At 36.7% G+C, this 22,958-nt stretch overlaps 1 protein-coding gene across 1 annotated transcript in view; it reads left to right on the top strand.

The window, feature by feature from the left end:
• Positions 1–22,958, top strand: part of LOC145662544 (uncharacterized) — a 96,303-nt gene that overhangs the window by 59,101 nt on the left and 14,244 nt on the right. The window contains exons 8-11 of the mRNA XM_081728220.1: positions 1,833–2,030; positions 4,973–5,187; positions 16,220–16,470; positions 21,497–21,632. Coding sequence (XP_081584346.1) covers positions 1,833–2,030; positions 4,973–5,187; positions 16,220–16,470; positions 21,497–21,632 — 800 coding nt within the window. The remainder of the gene's footprint in view (positions 1–1,832; positions 2,031–4,972; positions 5,188–16,219; positions 16,471–21,496; positions 21,633–22,958) is intronic.

Genomic DNA, 22,958 nt, shown 5'->3' with positions numbered 1-22,958 from the left:
TATGACGTCTGGGACTCGCTTTCGATATCAACCAGAATAGTCACCGAGCCTGGGGGCCCTCCTTAAATAGCCCCGGTTACTTCCGTCTCGTGGAGTAGCGATATAGATTTGAAGCCGGGAGTAACGGTGCGGAGTGGAAGCTAATCTCGGACTTCTCCTACGAACTGGCGGATGCCCGCGATATCCCGCCAATAGTCCAGGACCAGATCCATAGCAAGATACCAGGAGACCAGAGAGGGAACAACGCACGCCCGGACGTCATGAAGGTACACCTTCCCTAACCGATAAACCTAACCCTAACCCTGTCTCTCTTCTTTCATAGAATTTCTTCGTTATTAACTCTAATATCCCAATGATCTTTTACTTCAAAGGACAGCCGTCCGAATCCAGTGCCTGTGAACTGAGCTAAATTCCCCACTTTAGTTCTTCTGACGGCTTGTGTGTAGGTGGAGTTTCCTTTCATTTTTCCTCCCCCACACACCCTTTATACATAATTCGTCATGTTCAACACGAGATTTTCACCAATTCTAAATAATTAATATTTAAAGTCCCTTTTTATATAGATTGTATTATTACTATTAAATTCTGAATCAGAAGTTTGCTTGTAGTTAAGCATAGCTCAAATGAGAAGTGAGTTTAGTTGAGCGTATTCATTTTAAAATTTTGATCTTAGTTCACTTTTTACAGCTTCAGTTTAAGTTGAGCTAAACCCGTTTCAAACGTGAGCTTATACAGTCCTGAATTATTTTGTACCCACCAATTCATTGTCGAAGTATATTTGCACATCTCTAAAGGAAAGGAATGACATTTGTTGACTCAGAAAGGGCATATCACGCGAGAAGGGTTACATTACAGAGATTAGAATGTTTTTGAATATTCTACATTGAATCCACTCCATCATTCTTCGGAGAATTTTAAGATACAGGAGTATATCCTCTGGAGTAACTAAGAAGGAAATCTAAAGTGCGAAAATGTGTGACTTTAATTTCATTGTACGAGTATCTACACGGACAGACGATTTACTACAAAAGAATATCAATTATTTGCTTTATTCCTCTTTTTCTCTCTCCCCATGTATCTTTTTATATCATAATAATAGAACAGAAAGAGTTATTTCGACATGTGTATTTTAATAAATACTATCCAAACTTGTCTCTAAAATTCACTTGAGAGAAAGAGAAATGATCCAAGAAAATACTTTCTAACTTTGTCATTAAATGCACTTTTTAATATCACTATTGAAATATACCAGTTATTTAGATGAGTAGGTTTGGAATAAAATTGTCAAAGGGTTGAAAAAATTACACGTTCATTTGTTACATTTCGGATTATTAGGATTTTGAGAAGTTTGTGGTGCATATTTTTTAAGAGTTGCCATAGTGATTTCGGCATAAGCTTTGGGAAAGAAATAACAATACAAGGAGTGAGTAAAATGTGTACATCTCCTTCAGCAAACACAATATAGTAAGCTGCATATACTAAAATTGTAAAACAACGTATTACATAAACCGTATCACGGTAGAATTTGCTCTCTGCGCGGTATGACATTGTCTTTCAACACTAACATAACATAGTTTTCTGTGCTTTTAAACAAGCGACAGATCAGAATAATGTAACACTATCGTTATATTTACAACTTACAGTATGTGAGCCGTATATTTTTATGGAAGTAAGAATAAAAGATATGCTTGAGAGATTGAAAACAAGACTTAGCAGGCGCTAGGCAGTAGGTTACTCTCAAGCACACCCTCTTGTTACCAATCTTTTGGTACAGCTTCAAATAAATGTATTTTTGCTTTCTCATTATATGTTGTTGTACTTTCTTTTATCAGATGCATTCAACTCCTGAGTGTCTTGAGTTCGCCGTGAAAGTGGCTGAATCCACTTTGGAATGTGAAAAGCTACAAGCCTACCAATCAACTTTGAAGGATGGAATAAACCAACTTGTAGACATGTCCAATGAAAGACGAGATATCTACACGAAAACAGAGGAAATATATTTGGAGATAATGAACTTCGAAAAAGTAACTGTAAGTAAAGATCATGGATAATCCTTTCCTTAAAATTTATTTTACTGAAAGTATAAAGTATTATTATAGAATTCATCCAGGGCTTTATTCATGAAATATCTACAGAAGATCGTTTCATCCATATAGTAGTGAATTTTCAGCCACCTGCCGTAGGCTGTAAAATCTCTCTTCCGCCACCGATCATGATCAACAACGATTGCATGATGAACAATAATTGCACGAGATCAGAGCTTCCATTGAAGCAGGGTTCTATTCAGCGTGGCGTGATCCAGTTTAGCTCACTCGTCCAGAGTCTCTTAAATGTTGCTGCTCATTTTAATAATAGCCCAAAGGCACAAAAGTCCATCGATGATCCATCTGGCGATTTAACAAGGATGTGTTTAAGTGGAATAGTCTTGATACGAGTCTTCTGTTCCGTATAACCTATGTAGGTAAACTTATTTTAGCGGTGTGACTGCTGGTTCTGTCTCGGTGAATGTGGAGTTTGGCGGTCTCATTGCCATGCAAAACAAGGGCATATTGGCAGTATATGGTATCTAAGATGTGCTATACATAGTAAGAAGCTCTTATCTTCACATTAGAAGGTACCCTATGTGTAGGAACGTCTGCCCTTGGTACAGAAACCCGCCAGTAATAATCCTGTGGGAAATTTTCCTTGCACTTGCGACTGTGCGTGCTAATTTCGACCGATAGAATGATAGTCGCACAAACCTGCTTTGACCTGGGGCTTATTTTTAAAAGCGATAAGATTTGTTGCATATTTTACAAGTCATAAAACCTCATGAATTAGAAGTACTAGAATAATAGTAAGTCATTTCTAGATACTAATGCTGATACCTGTAATTTGAAATGATTTTATACGGTATTTAATTTTGAAAACTTTTATACGAAGTGCACACCAAAAGTATATTTTGTCATTTAGAAAAGCAACTGCGGTGTCGGAGACCTTCACCATTCGTCTCTAAGCAGTCTTTTTTTTTCTTTTTTAACTAGGTGGCAGCAGTCGAATTGCAGTGCCTGAACAAGTAAGAACTGATACTGATGTCTGATATTGTCTGGGGTCATGGAATTTTCAGTTGAAGAGCAACGGGTAATTGTGAATTTCTTCACCACAGTTGGACGTTGTGTAGCCGATATTTATCGTTAATTGGAGGGTGTGTGGTAGTAGTACTCTCGCAGAGAGCACTGTTAGGAAGTGGATGCGTGAATTCAAAACAGGGCCAGTGAGTGCGAAAAATGAGCAAAGGTCTGGACGTCCGAAAACAGCGTCGACTAACCCTAACACTGCTCGTGTTCGAAATTTCATTGTGGAAGATGGGTGTGTCACCATGCAGGAGGTTTGTGATACTCTGGCGCTAACAATAGGAACAATAGAACAAATAATCACAAACGAACTGGGCCTAAGGAAGGTTTCTTCTCGCTGGGTTCCACAAATGCTTAATGACGATCAAAAAGATATAAGGATTCGATCAAATGTTGCAAATTTTACACGCTTCAGAAGAGAGGGACGCAACTTTTTGAAAAGTGTTGCGACAATGAATAAATCACAGATTTCATTATTCAATCCAGAAACAAAAAGGCAGTCAATGCAGTGGAAATACACAGATTCATCATCCTCAGAAAACTTCGTCAGGTGGTATCCAATGAGAAGGTGCTGTACGCTATCTTCTGGGATTCCCAAGGTTGATATTGTCCTACTGTGTTCTGAAAGGTCGTACGATTACCGACGAGTATTTTCATACCCTTTTGGATACAGATTTTTTTTTTTTTTTTTTTTTCAAAATTAACTGTGAAACGACCTCAAAAGCAATGGTAACTTCATCCTCCATATGGTCAATACACCGCTATACCGTGCTAATGTTGACCTCATTCTTGGCTGACCATGGTATTGAACTTCTGCTACACTCACCTACTTATCAGATTTACCCCCTAGTGACTTCTGGTTGTTCCCAAACTTCAAGGATTCTCATCGTAAACGCCATTTTGCCAGTAGATCATCCCTATGAAGTTCTATTTTCCAGTATCTGAAACATATCACCAAAGATGACTATGCCACATGTTACACAAAATGGACGGAGCGATGGTATAATTATGTATCAATAAAAAAGGAGTTCGTTGAAAAATAGACACAGATTAGTTCCCTGTATTTCCTTGTTCTTGGAAATTAGAACGAAGCGGCATGTACTTCGTACTTACAAGACTAGGAGCTTTGAGAAATAAGCCCCAGATCAAATGGATCCACGTCTCACATGGGATGATGATATAACGTGATTTACCACCCGCTAGGTAACACACATACAGATGTTTGCATGTACTTTTGCCCCTTTGGGCTATTAAAACGGAACATCATAAAAATGTCGAGCCATAACATTTGAGCGACACGGGAAAGTATACAAGGACGAGTGAACTAAACTGGATCAGGGTATGCTGAATTGAACCTTCATTCAATGGAAGCTCCAATGCCGTGCAATTGTACATCATCAGCGCCATCATATTGAACATGATCAGTAGCGAAGTGTGGTTGTTTAGCCTTGTACAGGCGAATGCAATTTACTATCATAAGGATGAAACGATCTTCTGTATAATGATGCTTTTCAGTGAAACTTTTCCAGGCTAGAATGGTATTCCAAAATCAGATAGTTTAAAATTTCCAGAAAGCGGAAATGCAGTCACTGCTTTTTCTTTCCTCCCCTCTAAGTCGAATAGACTAGTGAAGTTCAACAGTTTTCATTTAGAACTATTTAGTATCCCGATGTTCAGGATAGTTTGTATTATATAATTATTATTAAGCAATAGTTGTAGAAAGATTAGGTTGTGGTGTTAGTCTTATTTTTTTCTGTTTCTCAAAACCAACTGAAAAATTATCGTGTTATTTGTTGTTAAATATTAACAATGTAATGTTGTGTCGTCATACGAAATAAAGAAAAGCAATTAATTTTCAGGAAGAATGGATGTCTAAAATTATCCACCAAAAGACGTTTAACGTGCGAGCTTATGATAAACTTCGAGATTTGCAGAGTACGATCAAGGATACGGTTACTACCGTAAAATTTGAAGAGGATCAGTTAAGGGACCAATCACTGAAAGATATCATAGCCACTGAAGTCAGGACATTTAGCAACCTACCAATTGACTTCTTTGATAAACGGATTTTGCTGTAAGTAACTCTACTTTGTTTCTTTGATGATCTGATACACATGAGATTAGATGAAAGTTATATATATGAAGCGTAAGGGGAAAAAACAAGGAATAACAATAACTTTTTAACTTTATTAAGCGATCGTTCTTATAATTTAACCGTATTCACTTTGTACTCGGTTTTCAATATTAAAAAGCTGTTTCCTCGAAAATGTAGTTTTGTGACATTCCTTGTTTTTTCCTCTTACCCTTATATATATACAGGGTGTTAATGAACTATACTGACCAGGGTTGACTGGTTTAAACCAAAAAACGAAAAATATTCGTCATAGTGTAACTATTCGTAAAATCTTGATGAACATACATTTGTGGGTTATCGTGTTTCACTCCCGTATATTATTCGTATTATATTCAGACCTAAATTCTCCATTCAGTACTCAAATAGATTATTCTACAAAAGCAACTTTATATATATATAAAAGTTTATGAATGTTTCTTTTGTGATTTTCTTAGAGTTTGTTGTTATTGTTATGCAATTGCAATCAAAGGAAAATTCTAAATATTGTTTCGTTTTAATAATGTTTACTATTGATAAAATACATAAAAATGCCGTACTTTTTTGGGAGGGGGTCATACATATCCCACGAGAGGCATTTATTGAAGTCAGAAGTATCTTCGGTATCTATTTATGTATAAATGGGTCAGAGCCAAAGTGGACTCAAATAATTCATATCTTTATTCACTTTTCTTACTGATATGCAAGGTAAGTCGTTGTATTTCTTTAACTTGGTCTAATAAAAGTCTTAGTGAACTAACGTGGACTAAATTAGTTCTTTTGTACTCTGCAATACATTGAAATTGTCCATATGTAATTCTGTATAATGGTTTCACTTGTACAGTTGTTTATCTTTTTGTCTTTCTGAAGTGATTCTTGACAATTATATTAACAAGTATGTAAAGATAAGTACAACACATTTTTATCAGGAGTCCTTCGTGAGTGAGTCGGCAGACGTATCGCATTTGTGGCCAATTAGTCCTGGTTTCGAGTTTAAATGGAGGACAATTTCTCTCGAATGTAAGCCGAGAAGCAATTTGGATTCCACTTTAATCTTATGTGACCCCTTCCAGCATAACCCGGTTGTTGCATAATAACACCAAGGCGAAATAAACTTATTTCTGTCCATATGTGATATAAATACATAGAGCAAATTATTTAAACCAAAAAAAAGTTGTTTTTTTTTTTTTTTCAATAAAAACCATGTCTTTTGCCAACCCTTAAGAGATGATTCCTCACATCAAAATAAGAGAAAATGTTCATATGGACCTATGGCGAAAACTGCATAGTTTCAGAGCTAGGGCTGACCAAAATCGCGAAAAAGCCAAATTTCAAGAGGTCGTATTTCGAATTCGAGAGACTGTGGATGATGGTCCTAATCAACGTAAAGGAAGTCACGCATACGCAATCCAAAAATGCATATTTCATTAATGTTCAATGGGTGTACAGATTATTCCCAGCAGGGTGAATTTTCCAGAAGTGCCATCAACCGAATTTTGAGATATCCTCTGACTTTGATTGGTCCAAAGTAGGCAAACGATAAGTCTTGATAGCAGTGAACACGGAGTCCTTTAGCACAATGTCGAAAGTGTTAAGAATCGTCAGCAGCATAGTCTCTCGTACTCGGGAAAACGCATGGTACGGTGTTTTCTGTCACGTTTATAAGTGAGGAAAACATGAAATATACCGTAGCAAAATACATATCATCACATGTTATTCCGAACACAAAGAAACATGGGACTGCCGGTTCCTAACACTTCTGCTTTCCCTCCGAAGCATTGGATATTTATTGTTGTGAAGTTTACCTCCTGCCTACTTTGGATCCTTCTTGAAATCAAAGTATATCTGAAAACTCTATTGAAAACATATCTGAGAATTACACCCTGTAGGGAATACTCTCTAGACCTATTGACAGTTGATGAAAAAGAACTCCCTAGTTTTAAGTATAAATTTAATTGGAAAATGAATGAAAACTTACATCAATGAGTACATATCATGAAAGAGAATTCCTTCAAATTTTGTTTAATGTTGGTAGACTTCAAGTGGGATCCATTTGTGACCCTGCACACGTCGAGAGGATATTCCACTTCTCGCCACGTATTCACCAACATTTCAGGTGTAACTGTCCCAACCGCCGCGATGATTCTTTCCCGTAAATGATTGATGTTTCTGATCTTTTCGCTGTACACATTTTTTATGTGGCCCCAAAAGAAAAAGTCCAGTGGGGTTAAGTCTGGGCTTCGTGGTGGCCAAGGTATTGGGCCAGCCCTGCCTATCCACCTTCCTGGAAAGCGAGTGTCAAGAGCGAAAGACTTTAGCCAATGACGGATAGTTTTTGCTGTAGGTGGTTCACCACCATACTGGCGTCTAAAATTACATTGCATTGTTATAACTGACTCAGTTTTCACAAGCCAAATAACACATTGTGCTTTCTGTTGTGGAGTACACATTGTTGCTGAGTTGCTCTGCACTGTACGCCTGCCTGGATTGAACTGAGGAAACTGAAAAAACAGCACTGGTGCGGTCTCAAGGTCAAGCAGACCTGCCAACTGCAGGGGAGCCAAACTTGGAGAGTTGATGAATCAAACATCACAAACTAGAATAGTGTATGTCACTTTGTACAGATTCTAGGACACATTAAAACTAGGGAGTTCTTTTTCAAACACACACACACACTATATATACAGGGTTTGTCCGGGAAGTAATAGGACATTTTATTCCGCCATGACTGTACTTCGGAGCGTGCGCGCACCGACTGGATCCGCTAGAGGGCGTTCCTAGCTAACGAACGAGCGGCTGGTCAGTTGTCTCCTAGCACATGGAGAGTCAGGACAGGCTTTTTCGCGCGACGTGTTTCTGTGAGTGGTGCAAGCCGAAAATGCAGCGTTCGTTAGAGCAGAGGTACGCGATTAAATTCTGTGTTAAACTCGGTAAATCTGCGACAGAGACGTTTGATATGATCAAGCAGGCTTACCCAGATGATGCTTTAGCAAGAAGTGGTATGTTTCGGTGGCACAAGGACTTTTCGGAGAGCCGGGAAGAGGTCGCCGATGAAGACCGTGCTGGAAGACCTTCGACTTCGACAAACACCGACAATGTGACTCGTGTGCGCGAAGTTTTGAACTCAGACCGTCGACTAAGTATTCGTTTAATTGCCCAGATGTTAAATTTACCAAAAACTGTGGTTCATGAAATTGTGACGGAGCATTTGAACATGCGCAAGGTGTGCGCGAAGATTGTCCCAAAAGTGCTCACTGACGACCAGAAATTGCGGCGAGTGGAATTGTGCCAAGAAAATTTGAACATGTGTGAAAGTGACCCCCAATTTTTGAATAACGTAATCACAGGTGACGAATCATGGATCTTTGAGTATGATCCCGAGACAAAGAGGCAATCTTCCGAGTGGCACACGCCGGCGTCTCCTCGTCCAAAAAAGGGAAGAATGAGCAAATCCAAAGTTAAAACTATGCTCATTGTCTTTTTTGACATCAAAGGCATCGTCCACCATGAATTTGTTCCTCCTGGACAAACCGTCAACGCCAAGTTTTACGTGGAAGTGCTCAAGAGACTCAAACGTAGGGTCAATCAGTCCGACCAGACATCGGAGCCGACTGGAAGCTGCACCACGACAACGCCCCGGCTCACACCGCCTTTCTTGTGAACAGCTACCTGACCAAGGCCGGCATCCCAACGCTTCCGCAGCCGCCCTACAGCCCAGATGTGGCCCCCAGGACTTCTTTTTGTTTCCTCGCCTGAAACGCCCGATGAAAGGCAAACATTTTGAGACGACAGAGGGGATCCAAGCAGCTTGCACCGCGGCTCTCAAGACTATTCCGGAGAATGACTTCCGTGCCGCCTTCAATGCTTGGAAATCGCGCTGGCAGCGCTGATTCGACGCAGAAGGAGCCTATTTTGAAAGTTTTTAAAGAATTGTAACGATTGGCTCAATATTTTTTTTAAATCGACTCAGTCCTATTACTTTCCGGACAAACCCTGTATATACATACATACTATATATATATATATATATATATATATATATATATATATATATAGGATGTCTCAAAAGTTCCCTGACAGGGTAACTGTTATTGTCAGAGCTACAGCAAAATACAAAATATGAGAGGGGAAACCGTCTCCAAATATGATGTTTTCAATCTAAAGTGAAGGATTTTTTTTTTTTTTTTTAAATCGGACGAGCCGTTTGGGCTGTACACTCTTTATGCGCCCAATGTTAAATGAAAATAAAAAAATGAGACATCGCCATTTACCTGGATCCACAACATAAGTGAATGAAGTTACTGTTTGTTATGCTAACGTGTCGATGGCCAGCCCCCATTTTATACGAGGGCTATCCAGAAAGTAGATTACGTTTTGGAATAAAAAATCAACAAAGTATAGGAAACAAATTTTATTATATACAGATGAAAGCCACACACAAATACTACTTTTCGACATAGTCACCATTCAAATTAAGGCATTTATCGTAGCGATGTACGAGCTTGGAAATTCCTTCGTCGAAAAATTCGGCCGCCTGCGACTTCAACCACTTCGTTACCTCTTCTTGCAGCTGTTCGTCGTCATCAAAACGCTGCATAGCCAGCCACTTCTTCATTGCTGGGAATAGGTGGAAGTCGCTCGGTGCCAGGTCGGGACTGTACGGCGGATGAGGAAACAACTCCCACTGAAAAGATTCAAGTACTTCACGCGTGACATTTGCCGTGTGGGGCCGGGCGTTGTCGTGAATCAACAAGATCTTAGAGCTCAACATTCCTCTGCGCTTGTTTTGAATTGCTCTTCTGAGGTTTTGCAGAGTTTGGCAATACCTTTGAGCGTTTATTGTAGTGCCTCTTTCCAGGAAGTCCACCAAAATCACACCTTTTCTGTCCCAAAAAACAGTCGCCATCATCTTCCTTGCCGACATTGTTTGCATGCATTTCTTGGGTTTTTGGGGAGAACCTGTGTGCCCCCACCACTGCATTGATTGCAATTTCGTTTCACAGTTCACGTGTTTCACCCATGTTTCGTCACCAGTAACGATGCGATCGAGTAAAGAGTCACCATCCTTATTGTAGGCGTCCAAAAAGTGCAACGCTGCAGCCATTCGCTGATTTTTGTGGTCCTCTGTCAAGATTTTTGGAATCCATCTTGCACAAAACTTGTGGTAACCAAGCTTTTCGCTGATGATTTCGTGCAACAAACTTCGCGAAATTTGTGGAAAACTCAAAGAAAGTTCCGTTATTGTGAACTTTCGATTTTCACGGACTTTAACATCGACATTTTCGACAAGTTCGGCAGTCACTTTGCTGGGTCTCCCACTTCGATCTTCGTCGTGAACATTGGTTCGGCCATTTTTAAATCTTATGACCCACTGTCGCACTCCACCTTCAGTGATAATGTTGTCCCCATACACTTCACACAGCTGCCGATAGATTTCTATCGGTTTACAGTTTTTTGCTGTCAGAAACCTTATTACTGCACGCACCTCGCAGCTCGCGGGATTTTCAATTAACGCAGACATTTCAAACCGTCACAGTATCTTAACGGAGCACAGCACGAACCTCTCACTAGCACGGCTAGATGCCGACTGAGCTGCGCAACGCTCTGACCCCAAGATGGCCGCGCTAGCCCCGCCCCTAGCGGACACAGACGAAAACGTAATCTACTTTCTGGACAGCCCTCGTACATGGTCCTATTCACCATACTCTTACAAAGTTTTCCTACCTCCCGTCCCTTCGTTCCCTCCCCTAGCCCCAGGTAAATGGCAACGTTGCATTTCACTTAATATTAAACGTACAAAAAGTGTACAAAAAAATTCCTTCACTTTAGATTGAAGACGTGTTTAGAGACGGTTTTCCCCCTTACATTTTATTGTAACTCTAATAATAAGTTAACCTATGTAAGGGACCTTTAAGACACCCTGTATATATATATATAATATGTACCTTTTTAAAAAAACTACCTGAAATTCTCTTCCTTCACCTGGTAATAGATAAAATAATGAGAAATATTTGGAACATAAAATCAAAATACTCAGGTTCTTGACTCAGAAAATACGTTGACGCGAGTTAGAATTCATTGAAGCTCTAGAGGGTTACTTGTTTCTTTACTTCAGCTTTACATCCTACGAATATTTCCTGAAAGCTACTTCAGAGAAGTGATAAATCTCAAGAGATTTAAGTGGTCCTACTTTTCCTACATTTCCTATTTGTAGTGGAAAAATAAGAAAAGTAATACTTCTAAAAAAATCCAACTTTTCATTCAGAAATAGATATAAGCAAGTTAAATATTTTCATGAAGTTTACGCTGCATTTTTGTTGAAATACGCGGTGATTGACTTTGATTTTAGTTGCTAAAAGGGTTAAAACTCACTGGCCAGCAATAAATTATTATTATTATTATTATTATTATTATTATTATTATTATTATTATTATTATTATTATTATTATCATCATCATCATCATCATCATCATCATCATCATCATCATCATCATCATCATCATCATCATCATCATCATCATCATCATCATCATCATCATCATCATCATCATCATCATCATCATCATCATCATCATCATCATCATCATCATCATCATCATCATCATCATCATCATCATCATCATCATCATCATCATCATCATCATCATCATCATCATCATCATCATCATCATCATCATCATCATCATCATCATCATCATCATCATCATCATCATCATCATCATCATCATCATCATCATCATCATCATCATCATCATCATCATCATCATCATCATCATCATCATCATCATCATCATCATCATCATCATCATCATCATCATCATTATTATTATTATTATTATTATTATTATTATTATTATTATTATTATTATTATGTTAGAGCTTCCCAAACGTGACCCAAAAGTTTGGACTAAACAGTCAATGTGAATGAATACTGTACTGTGTAAAAAATTCTCCTTTGAGAACTCTTGGCTGGTTGCATTTTCTTAGTACATGCGTCAGTACCATTTGAAAAGTTTTTAAAATGTTTCAAAAAGAAAAGCCATTAATGTACGAGGAAGGATCAATAAGTAATGCTCAACAATTTATATACAAGAAACTGTAAAAAGTAAGAATATATAGACATTAAGGGTTCATATTGAATATACTTTTGAACATAGTTGCCAAGCATCTCAACACGTCTCCCATCGTGGCACAAGTTACAAAGGTTGTTGTTAATAGAAATTCGTCTTTTGGAAGTATAGTCATCTGCGCACAGCTGATTTGACTTAGTCATCGGGACCGAAATTTTGACGGCTAAATATTTCTTCATGGGTCCAAAAAAGATGATTGTTTGAAGGGGCTAGATCAGAACTCAAGCATCTCCCACCCAAACGTCTCAATTTTCACGAATAGAAGGAACATGGGGTCATGCATTGTCATGAAGAAGTTTCACATTTCCAGCATTAATGTTAGTGTGTTTGTCATAAAGCTTACGACACAACTTTTCCAATGTTGTTTCATACGAGGCAGCATTCACAGTGGCCCGGTGTATTAGAAAATCCACCAGTAGAACCCTATACATATCCCAGAATACAGTCACTAGCACTTTTTCCGCAGATTCAGTCACCTTGGATTTCTTATTTGGTGGGGAATCGGTACGTTTTCATCCCTTGGTTGCATCCTTTGCTTCAGGCGTGTATTGGTACACCCAGTGTTCATAGTTTGAGGGAAGTTTCCCTAATCTAGGGAAACTTCGTAGGTAAATTTAGCAAAAAGGGAAAATGGGATTTTTTTCGATAAAAGTGAAAATAAAGGGAATTTCTTGCGTAGACTAGTTGACCAATATAAATGTTTAAACTTTTTTTTGTTCTTTTCGCTGGCATAGATGTAATTAATTATCATGTAATTAACTTTATCTTACATACCATGGATGACCTGAATCACGTACTATTGTTTTGTGTAATAAAGACAGTATTTAGCCATTCAAATTTATTGTCTTTCGTATTATAGGCAACCTAGTCTTTCACTTTTGTTCTGCGTATCGTGGATGATTGGTCGTTTTATTTTAATCAGCGTATCATAGACCATCTCAGTCGTTTGATTTATTTTGTCCTGCTTATTGCGAATGGAAGTCCCGTTATTTGTTCAGTTAAGTTAATTTTATTCCAACTGTGAACTATTTTCAAAAAGTAAGTATTGAAGGGAAAACTAATTAAATAGTATATGTAATTCCTTTAAGTTATAAAAACTTCAAATGCTTAGAACTACAGTAATTGGCATGCTTAAATAGTTGGTTTAAACTTCAAAACGGCGTTGATCTCACCTAATAAGAATCAGAAACAAATGTAATACAGTTGGTATAATATCCGAAAAAAAATTGATATTGAGATGTTTTCGCGAAAATTTAGTTTTTTTATATATATATACTTTTATTGGTGTGAATATTATGTTAAAATGTAAATTATTTAATAAAACAATCTTAGGATGTATATCAAATAATAATTATAGTAAAAGCCCACCACTCATCTAAAGTATTCGGGTGAAAACCAATTGCAGTTTCAGCGATGAATTCTCGCCAGTGTTAATGATTTAAAAAATAAATAAATAAAAGTTGGTCGGAGAACTACATTTTTCGCTGTCATCTACCCTGAATGTCGAAACAATGATTACGTTATGTTTACATATATTCCACTCAGAACGAAATGATGTAAATTGATTTAGTGTTTTTGTGCACAGATGAATCATCTGTCGAAGCCTAAATACTGGAATAATTTCTCGTCATCACAGTCTTCTTTAGCCTAGCCGCGATACCCGTGGGACGTAAATCTTCAAGATTTCATTTCATTTCATTTTTCTAAATATTGGAAATGGGAAAATAACTCAGGTTATAAAGCAAGAAAACCCATATTTCTTTTTCAACTCTCAACTATTTTTCTACAGAAAGAAAAATGTCAAAATTATAATTCTTTGAGCAACGTAAGTTTTTAAAAAACACACCAACGAGGGTGAAAATTTATCGCTGAAACTGTGTGCAGTTTGTTTTTACTTAGATTCTTTAGGTGAATGTTTTGCTTTAATTATTATTGTCATTTATTGTTTATTATTATTATTATTATTATTATTATTATTATTATTATTATTATTATTATTATTATTATTATTGTAAAAGGTATTTGTTTTATTGTTAAGTTCTCATCACACTTGAGCAGTTTATCATTCTGAGGAAACATTAGAGCATCGATAGATAACAGGCAATTAAGTTGTACTGTTATAATTTATACTGGAATAGTGTGTGGTACGGTACGTGACGTTTGGGCGCCGCCGTTTGGGCACTGGACGTTTGGGCGCGAAGCCTTTTGGGCGCCAGACGTTTTGGCGCGAGTTGAATTAAAAAGTCATTATGTTAGGCGCTGAGTACTAAGTTCGAATCAAGATATCACAAGGTGTCTACTGTAGTGGAAGTCCTTGAATTATACTGGATTTTGTTTTACATACTATAAATACTGTAATTTCAAGATTCTAAAAACTGCATTAACAATTAAATTTTGTAAATTTAAGTTTCAACCAAAGTTAAGTGTGCTTTTTATTTGATCACTTTTCAAGCCAAAGGTAAGTAGACGAGACTAGATATGATTGACTGCATTACATACATAGTGAGCCTATTCCATTAAAAAAACTTAAAGCAGGCCTTCTACTGTAGTTATGCAATAAGTGTGAATGTCAAACACATTTCTGGTGGCTAAATGACCAATATATGTACACTTAACTATTATTTTTCACTTTGAAATCGTTCTTTTTTTTTCCTTTCGTCACTTTCTTTAATGGAAATTAAATGCTTACAATGGAACGAAAAAAATGTGTTAAGTTTTGATTTTTATATTAGAATGTTAATAAAAAAAAGTGATACCGGAAGTACGGCATACTGCAGTTCCTAAACTGAATGTCTTAGACACCTGTTTGCGAAATATCTTTCCCTCAACTCGATTAGGATTTAGGATTTTTAGATTTCTGGGCTCTCGGCATCTAAGGCCATTTAGCCCGTCACGTTTGAGGGAGCACACTATCCGGGGAAAGGGAAGGAAGAAAGGATTGGGGAAGGAAGGAAGCGGCCTGGATCTATAAATTAGGTACCACCCCGGCATTTGCCTGGTGTGAATGAGGAAAACTCAGGAAAACCTCATTCAGGGTGGCTGGCCTGAAAGAGCGTGTTACACTTTTTCGACCAAATGCCCCCACCGGGAATCGAATCCGGGACCACTCGTACCGAAGGTGAGAGCGTTAGCGACTACGCTACGCGGGGCCACTTCCCTCAACTCGAGTGCGCGGAAATCTTTTATTGGTAGTTCTTTATTGGACTTAAGGAAAAGAAGAGTTTGGCGAACGTAATACGAAAGAAAACAAATTTTAATATTCATAAGTATGTAATTATCAACTTTTTTTAAAAAATACAAAAATTAAACCAATATGTTTTAATTAACATTAAGAAAATTAACACTTAGTCTGATTCCTTCATTTCCTAGCTTTTTTATATAATACAAAAATTAGATCAGAGGTACAAGAATCGTGAACAAGCGAAAAATCAATCCATGACGAGGTTAGGCAACAAATGCCACAAACGCATTAAACTATTTAATTTAGAGTTAGAAAGTATACAGATAAATGAGGTGAGATAAAGATAGAAGTGTAGGAAATATATATACCTTGATTCGCGCTTAGTTTTCAGTGCCTAGCATACTTTATATGTCGTAAATTGTGATTTTTACTATGTACATCGCGCCCAAACGTCTGGCGCCTAAACGGCTTTGCGCCCAAACATCCGGCGCCCAAACGGCAGCGCCGAAACGTCCGCGCCCAAATGGTGGCGCCCAAACGTCCTGTCCCGGTGTGGTATGGCCTGCTGTAATAAAAATATTATTTTGTTTTTTCTAATCTTGGCTTATATCAGTTTTTAAAAATCCTATGTAAGCTATATTCTTTAATATTACAAATTGAATTTGTTTTTGTTTCTTCTTTTAGAGACGAATCTGTATTATCATCTAAATCTCTCATTAATAATATTATCAAGCTCCATTGCACAGAAGGAAACACTCCCTTACACGAACTGTTAAAATTACTTGGTTGCATTTCAAGTGTAAGTCCAGAGGCTGTGATTTTGAAGCTTGCTGAGAAAAAGATATGGAAGTTTGAACTAGAGAAAGCCATAGAAGAACAGGAACATCTACTTAGTATTGATAGAATTGATAACAAGAATCAACAATGGATTGAAGGTTAGATTCATATTTACATTATGATTATACATACTGTATATTTCTGAATGCAAGATGAAGTTCTTTGTCGCAATTTCGTGCCTAAATCTTGAAGTCGTCGTGCTTTCGCGATATATGATGTAAAGTTTTTCTTTACTGAACAGAACCGCGAGCTTCCATTTAGCTCTAACTTTACACTTTTCCTCGCCTCTGATTTAATTTTTAGTGTAGTTTTACTTAAGTTCTAAAATATGCCCAATATGTGTTGTAGGTGTTCTCTTCGTAATACTTTTTTGTTTGTTTGTTTGTTTTTAAGTCGTCTTACATTCGGAAATATACGATCAACCGAATGAAATACAGATTTGAGGATCCGTGGTAAAGCTTCAGTATTTAAATATAAAAGACAAATAAAATGTGGTTCTGGAGTAATTAATATAACAGCAGCATGTTATGTAATCATCTTCACCGTATGGTACGCGAGTAAAAAGTTCGCATTAAGCAAATAACTTGTCTGTGTTTCATTGGGACTGTCTCTGTGTACATGCACAGTGCAACAATTAGGGAACGAAACTGAATCCGTAAAAATAAATAAATAAATAAACAAATAGACAGCAAGTGGTATCATCTTACCTCGGTTTATCGGTTTGCTCAAAGTAAGAACGTGCTTTGTTCACACACAGCTTTGCACAATTCAGTGAGCCATGGGAATGACTTCTGAAAATCCTGAGCTGCAATGTTCAAGATCCTCGTCACTGCTTTCTGAAAATGTCACTAAAAAAAATAAATAAAAGTATCCCTACGCGTTTTTAATTTAACACTCGCATACCAATGGAAGGGGGGAGGGGTTCAGAGACTGACCCCACTGCAAATTTCCCTGAATTTCTCCGCTATCTTTAAAAATATCAAATTTTCTAACATTTAAGGTTGGTACTTTGTCCTTCAAAATGTAATAGAATATCTATTTTTGCATAACTGGTTTTAGTAGTATGCTACATGAAGTAGATCTATGTTGTGTGATATGCTAGAGTATAGTAAAAAACGAGAATTTACATGTTACAAATTACACAAACGCGCAAAAATATTAGTACTATAGAAACTATAGTACCAATATAGTACTATGTTGTTACTAGTACTAGTAGTGGTAGTAGTACTATTAATTTAGTACTACTACTATACTACAAAGATAATAGAATAAAATGCACTAAAATACATAGACATATTCTATATTTTATGAGGTAAATATTTCAAACAACAATATCAATTAGTTTTACTGCTATTTTGAAGGTAGAACCCAAGTAATAATTATAAGCATAAGGGGGAAGTACTTATATAACTGGCAACAGTGCTTTTCATGAAAAAGTGAATATTCTGTGGCTTGCCCTTCAGTTAGAATGAAAGCTATGGCGAAAAAACAAAACATTCACGTTTAAAGAAATTGAAGATGAACTCATAAATTCTGATTTCGATGGTGATGAAGATGTTTTTGATAGTTCTGAAGTGGCGAAGATGACTATTGTCGAAAAGAGGGAAGGCGAAGGCAGTGAATCGTTAGAATGCGAGGAAGTTACTAAACAATTACGAAGGCGCCCACGTCCAGATATGAAAGTAAACCAAGTTCCTGGTCATATGAAAGCTAAGTCCGGTATGGTTTGGAAATCTCAACCTCTCAAAAATAAAAGACAACCTCAATGAGAAAATATTATGAGAACTGAACCTGGTGTTAGAAGAGGAGTTCATTCTGACAGCCCGGCAGAAACTTTTCAGTTGTTGTTTGATGATAATGTTGTTGATTGTATACTAAAATATACGAATCAAAAGCTGCTCATATTCAAGCAATGAGGTAAGGACATATTTATTCAAAATTCCAGAGAGTTTACAAGGTAGGACATATTTGCACTTACAGGAATTCTCTTGAATTGTGGTGTATATCGACAGACTAAAGACAGTATTCGATATCTTTTTAGTATGGACAATTTTCCCTTGTACTCAGCCGCATTATCGCAGATTGCGGTTACTATTGAAATGTTTGCGGTTTGACGATGTAATTACCCGTATAGCTCGCAAGAAGGAAGGTAAATTTGCCCCAATTAGAGAGTTAAGGAATATGGTGGTTAGTAAGTTTCCTAAAGATTATTACCCTCATGACTCACTTACTGTCGATGAAGAACTAGTACCTTTTCGGGGCCGTTGTCCCTTCAAAGTTTATATCCCTACTAAACCTGGAAAATATGGCATCGAAATCAATTTGATCTGTGATTCTAATATTGTCTTGTTGGGGAACCTTATGCAGGAAAGATGGAAACTGTTGGAAGTGGGTACAATAGTCGTCCAGAAATAGTGAAAAGATTAGTAGAAAAAGGTCAGCTAGAGATGTCTGGTAGGAACATCACTATAGATAGAAAATATACATCTATTCCGCTTGCTTCTGAATTGCTGGAAAAGAAAATTACAGTAGTTGGCACTATTAGAAGTAATAAGAAAGACCCCTGCACTAAAAGGTTCATTACCTGGGACTGTCAGGTTTGCTTTTTCCGACAAATTAACTTTGGTTAGTTATTTACCTTTATAATAATAATAATAATAATAATAATAATAATAATAAAAGGTTGTTACACAGCACCATGAGATGGAATTGTCTGATAATAAGCCCGAAATAATCCATTATTATAATTCAGCGAAACCTGATGTAGACGCACTTGATCAATGTATGAAATTCTACACTTGCCGAAGAGGAACACGTCGATGGCCTATAGCAATTATGTGTAACCTAATTGACATATCAGCTTACAACTCTTACATAATCTTTCGAGAAACTTACGAAGAATTTGCTCAAATACATTCACGTAAAGCATCAGGTAGAAAATATTTTCTCAAAGAACTTGCACGTCAGTTATGTAGATTCAACATTGAAAAGCGTGCCGAAAATGCCAGCGGTCTTCACAAGAAGTACATTATAGGTATTGAAAGCTTTGGGTATAGTTGTAATCAAGGAGAAGGAGCCGTATCCAGAGGTACTGTGCTTACAGAGCCACATGGGGAAGTAACTCGGTTAAGTTGTCAAAAGTTGCCATCCAAAGGTCGTTGCTATCTGTGTACTCGTGAAAAGGACAGAAAATATATGAAGGCATGCACAGAATGTAACAAATACATATGTCCTTCCCACACAGCACATGAGGAGAAAGTTACAAAAATGGTCTGTGCTGTTTGCTTGAGGTTATTCAATTCCCATTTGGAAGCAAAGATATTTGTAAATTTTGGTTATGTAATTCTGTTTTGAAATTATAAAAATATGCCAAAAGAAAGATATTTTTTTATGTAATGTAATGCAAATAGTTATACGATATATTTCCTCCATATGCTTATAAATAATACAACAATAATACAACAGTTATGATTTAGCATTAAAAAGTAATTGGTATTATTGTTTGAAAAATTTACCTCATACCTAACCTAACCTCATAAAATATAGAACATATGAATTCTAGTAAAAGGTAAGATGATTACTTTCAATAAAACAAAAATTTCATTCATTCAGGCTAAAATAAAATGTTCCTTGGAATTTATATATAAGATTGAAAAACATCAAAAATTAAATGCATTTAGGTATGAGATTTCATTCATTCATTCATTCATTCATAGAATTATAGAAAGTAATTAAATGAATATATCAATACTATTATCATATTTGACAATAGTATCCAGAAAATAAAACATTTGCCCTGGGGTCACTCGCTGACTCCCCTCCCCCATTGGTGTTTAAAGGGTACATAAATAGCATTGGTATGCGAGTATTAAGGAAAATAAAGTAATCACAGGGAACAAACAGGTCAGGCGAATGTGCGGGGTGTGGTAACATAAAAACCCGAACTCTTGGGCCAAAAGTTCTTCCTAGTTTTTCTCCTGCGTTAAGGAATGAGACACGAAGCGTTAACATAATTCCCATTTCTTTAAATCCTCCGTTATTATTTGTCAAGCAATTTCCTTATTCAGCCACACGAGATGTGATATTACCTGTTAAGTGAAACTTGCATTTCAGTCAATCAAAATGGTATTCTGAACTTTGTCTATTATTTCAGTTGTTCTAAAAACTTGTCTGGACATGAGTGCTCGCAATTTTTCATACTTCCTACCAGCACTGAACTTCTTATGACACTCGAAAACGCAGCAATGAAAAAATCAATTGTTCCTATAAACCTTTTTCAATATCTCAGATGTTTCCGTTGGAATTTTTCCTAAACGCGCATATTCTATCTTTATTCCATTGTTGAAACGCTGGAAAGACATCACACCAATCGGTGTACTTAACTGCGTCAAGGTCCACACTGGCGACCGACTGAACTGGAAATTTCTGCACATGTTCCCAAGAACACATGCCAGATTCACCACTATGAAAAAGTTCTGTGCCAAAACTAACTTCACAAAAAAAAAAAAAAAAAAAATCTGGCATGCCACATTGTGTATGATGCTACAGTGAGACTTCACTACTATCTGTTCTTGTATTCTCCTTACTTCTTTTCTGTTATCTAAAAAATCGTAATTCAGTTTATAGGTGTTTCCCCTAACCTACGCACTAAAACAATAGTTCGGAACGTTGCTAAAACAGTGCCCCGGTTTTAGTATGTTTTATACGGGCGGTTTGATAGCTGAAAATTCTGTTGCCTGTGCTTTCGCCTCAGATGAGAACAGTGTAAAAGTTAGTCTGTATATCTTGTGTTCAATATTTATCGCAGAAATAACAGCAGTTCAGCTTACTCTCGATCACTCGCTTCAGTTTTCTCTGCGCTGTGTGCTTATTTGCATAGACTCACAAAGTGTTATTATAAGTCTGCAGAATGGCTTTAGTAAACACACCCTAGTGCAAGATATTCTCAAGAGATGCCATCAGCTACAGGAATAGAACTGTGTCGTCGTCCTCTACTAGGTGCGGGGACACGTCGGCATTCTGGAAACGAACGTGTCAACACAGCAGCCAAGAAAAATTATATTTGTTACAGATCGTGATGTCATTGTACAAGATTTATATTAATAGTAGTTTTTTTTTTCCTAGGTATTGTTCATGCAATTGAGGAAAATGATAAGAGTTACACGAAAGATGTAATTCCGAGACTTGAACGAGCAAATACATACTTACAAGAAGAGGGGAATCAAATACTTGAAAGTATGCGGAATCATTTTGAAGAATGGTAAGTCATTGAAATTTTCTAGCCAACTTGCTTGTTAGTAAGGTATCTCAGATAACAATGGTATCTCAGATAACATTAAACAAGTGGTCATACTTTGTAGATTTTAAGAAAATGAATTCGAAAATAATGTTATTGATTAGCCCTTGTTTTCATATTCTACAAATATGCAAGAAGCGGTAGAACTCTTACTTAACGGACAACAGCTTTTGAATCAGCTCGAATAATGATTGACTTCTAGTACTATATTCTGTCTCTATGTGAGTAGATAAATTTTTATGATAGAGGATTCATGAACACAACAAAATAATAATAATAGCAATTTGACCATTGTTTTTCCCAAACAATCTAAATAATCTCCAGCATTGCTATGTAAGTTACAAAGTTAAGTGAATATATCAAACAAAAACATTTATCAGCAGCAATTTTTCTAAGAAATAACCAAGTAATGCTTACAAAAAATAAGATACGAAATTAACATTTTAAATACAAATGCGACAGCCTTTAAGATCAGCTTCCTCTGTAACTAATTTAAATCTAAGCCATTATATATACTTTCATCGTGGTCAAAATTAAAAGATGTCTTAGGATCTGATGAACTTAAGTTTTCCTGTTACTTGTTTATTTATTTGTAAATGTTTCGGATACAGGTATCTATCTATCTATCTATCTATATATATATATACCACATTTCCAGACACTTTAGTTTGTTTCTATAAACATCTGACGATGAACTATTATACAACGAACTTTATTAGCAATAAATTACATTGATTTTATGTATCTCATTTTATTATTTTTTGTTTTTCTCACGAAGATTATTTTAAATAGATACTTAGATGTGCACGCATACATTTATCATTTAAAGGTTTGTACTGGATGTTACGAATTATTTATTTAGATCAGTGGTTTCTCAACCGTCTTGAGCCTAGCGTTCCTACCTTGGTGAATGCGATTGTCCTTAGCGCCCCCCGTCATATTAACCCAATCTACCCATGCACAAGACCGAATGTAAGATTTGGACGAAGCAGTCTAAGAACCAGAAAGGTGTTTCAATTCTTAACCTCCCCTCTTTGAAAAATACAATTTTTTTAATATATGCTTACCCTCTTCACTTTCCAAGAGAAAGGTCCAACGAGTGTTCTTTGTACGAAATTTTTAAAACCTTAAGGTGGATCACTAGGTGTTGTCGGTACTATGCTATTTCTGCTTGAATAGTGCGGCGTTGCCAGGTAGTGTTGAGTGTTTACTGGTGGCAGATTATAAAGGAAGTAATCATGGAATGCTGCTTGGATACTTACTGAAGACATTAGTTTTCAACCCTTACCG

The sequence above is a fragment of the Thermobia domestica genome, chromosome 10 (assembly GCF_964235325.1).
Source record: "Thermobia domestica chromosome 10, izTheDome1.hap1.1, whole genome shotgun sequence".
Classification (NCBI taxonomy): Eukaryota; Metazoa; Arthropoda; class Insecta; order Zygentoma; family Lepismatidae; genus Thermobia; species Thermobia domestica.
The sequence above is the reverse complement of the archived record's forward strand: the minus strand, read 5'-3'. Positions and strand labels throughout refer to the sequence as shown.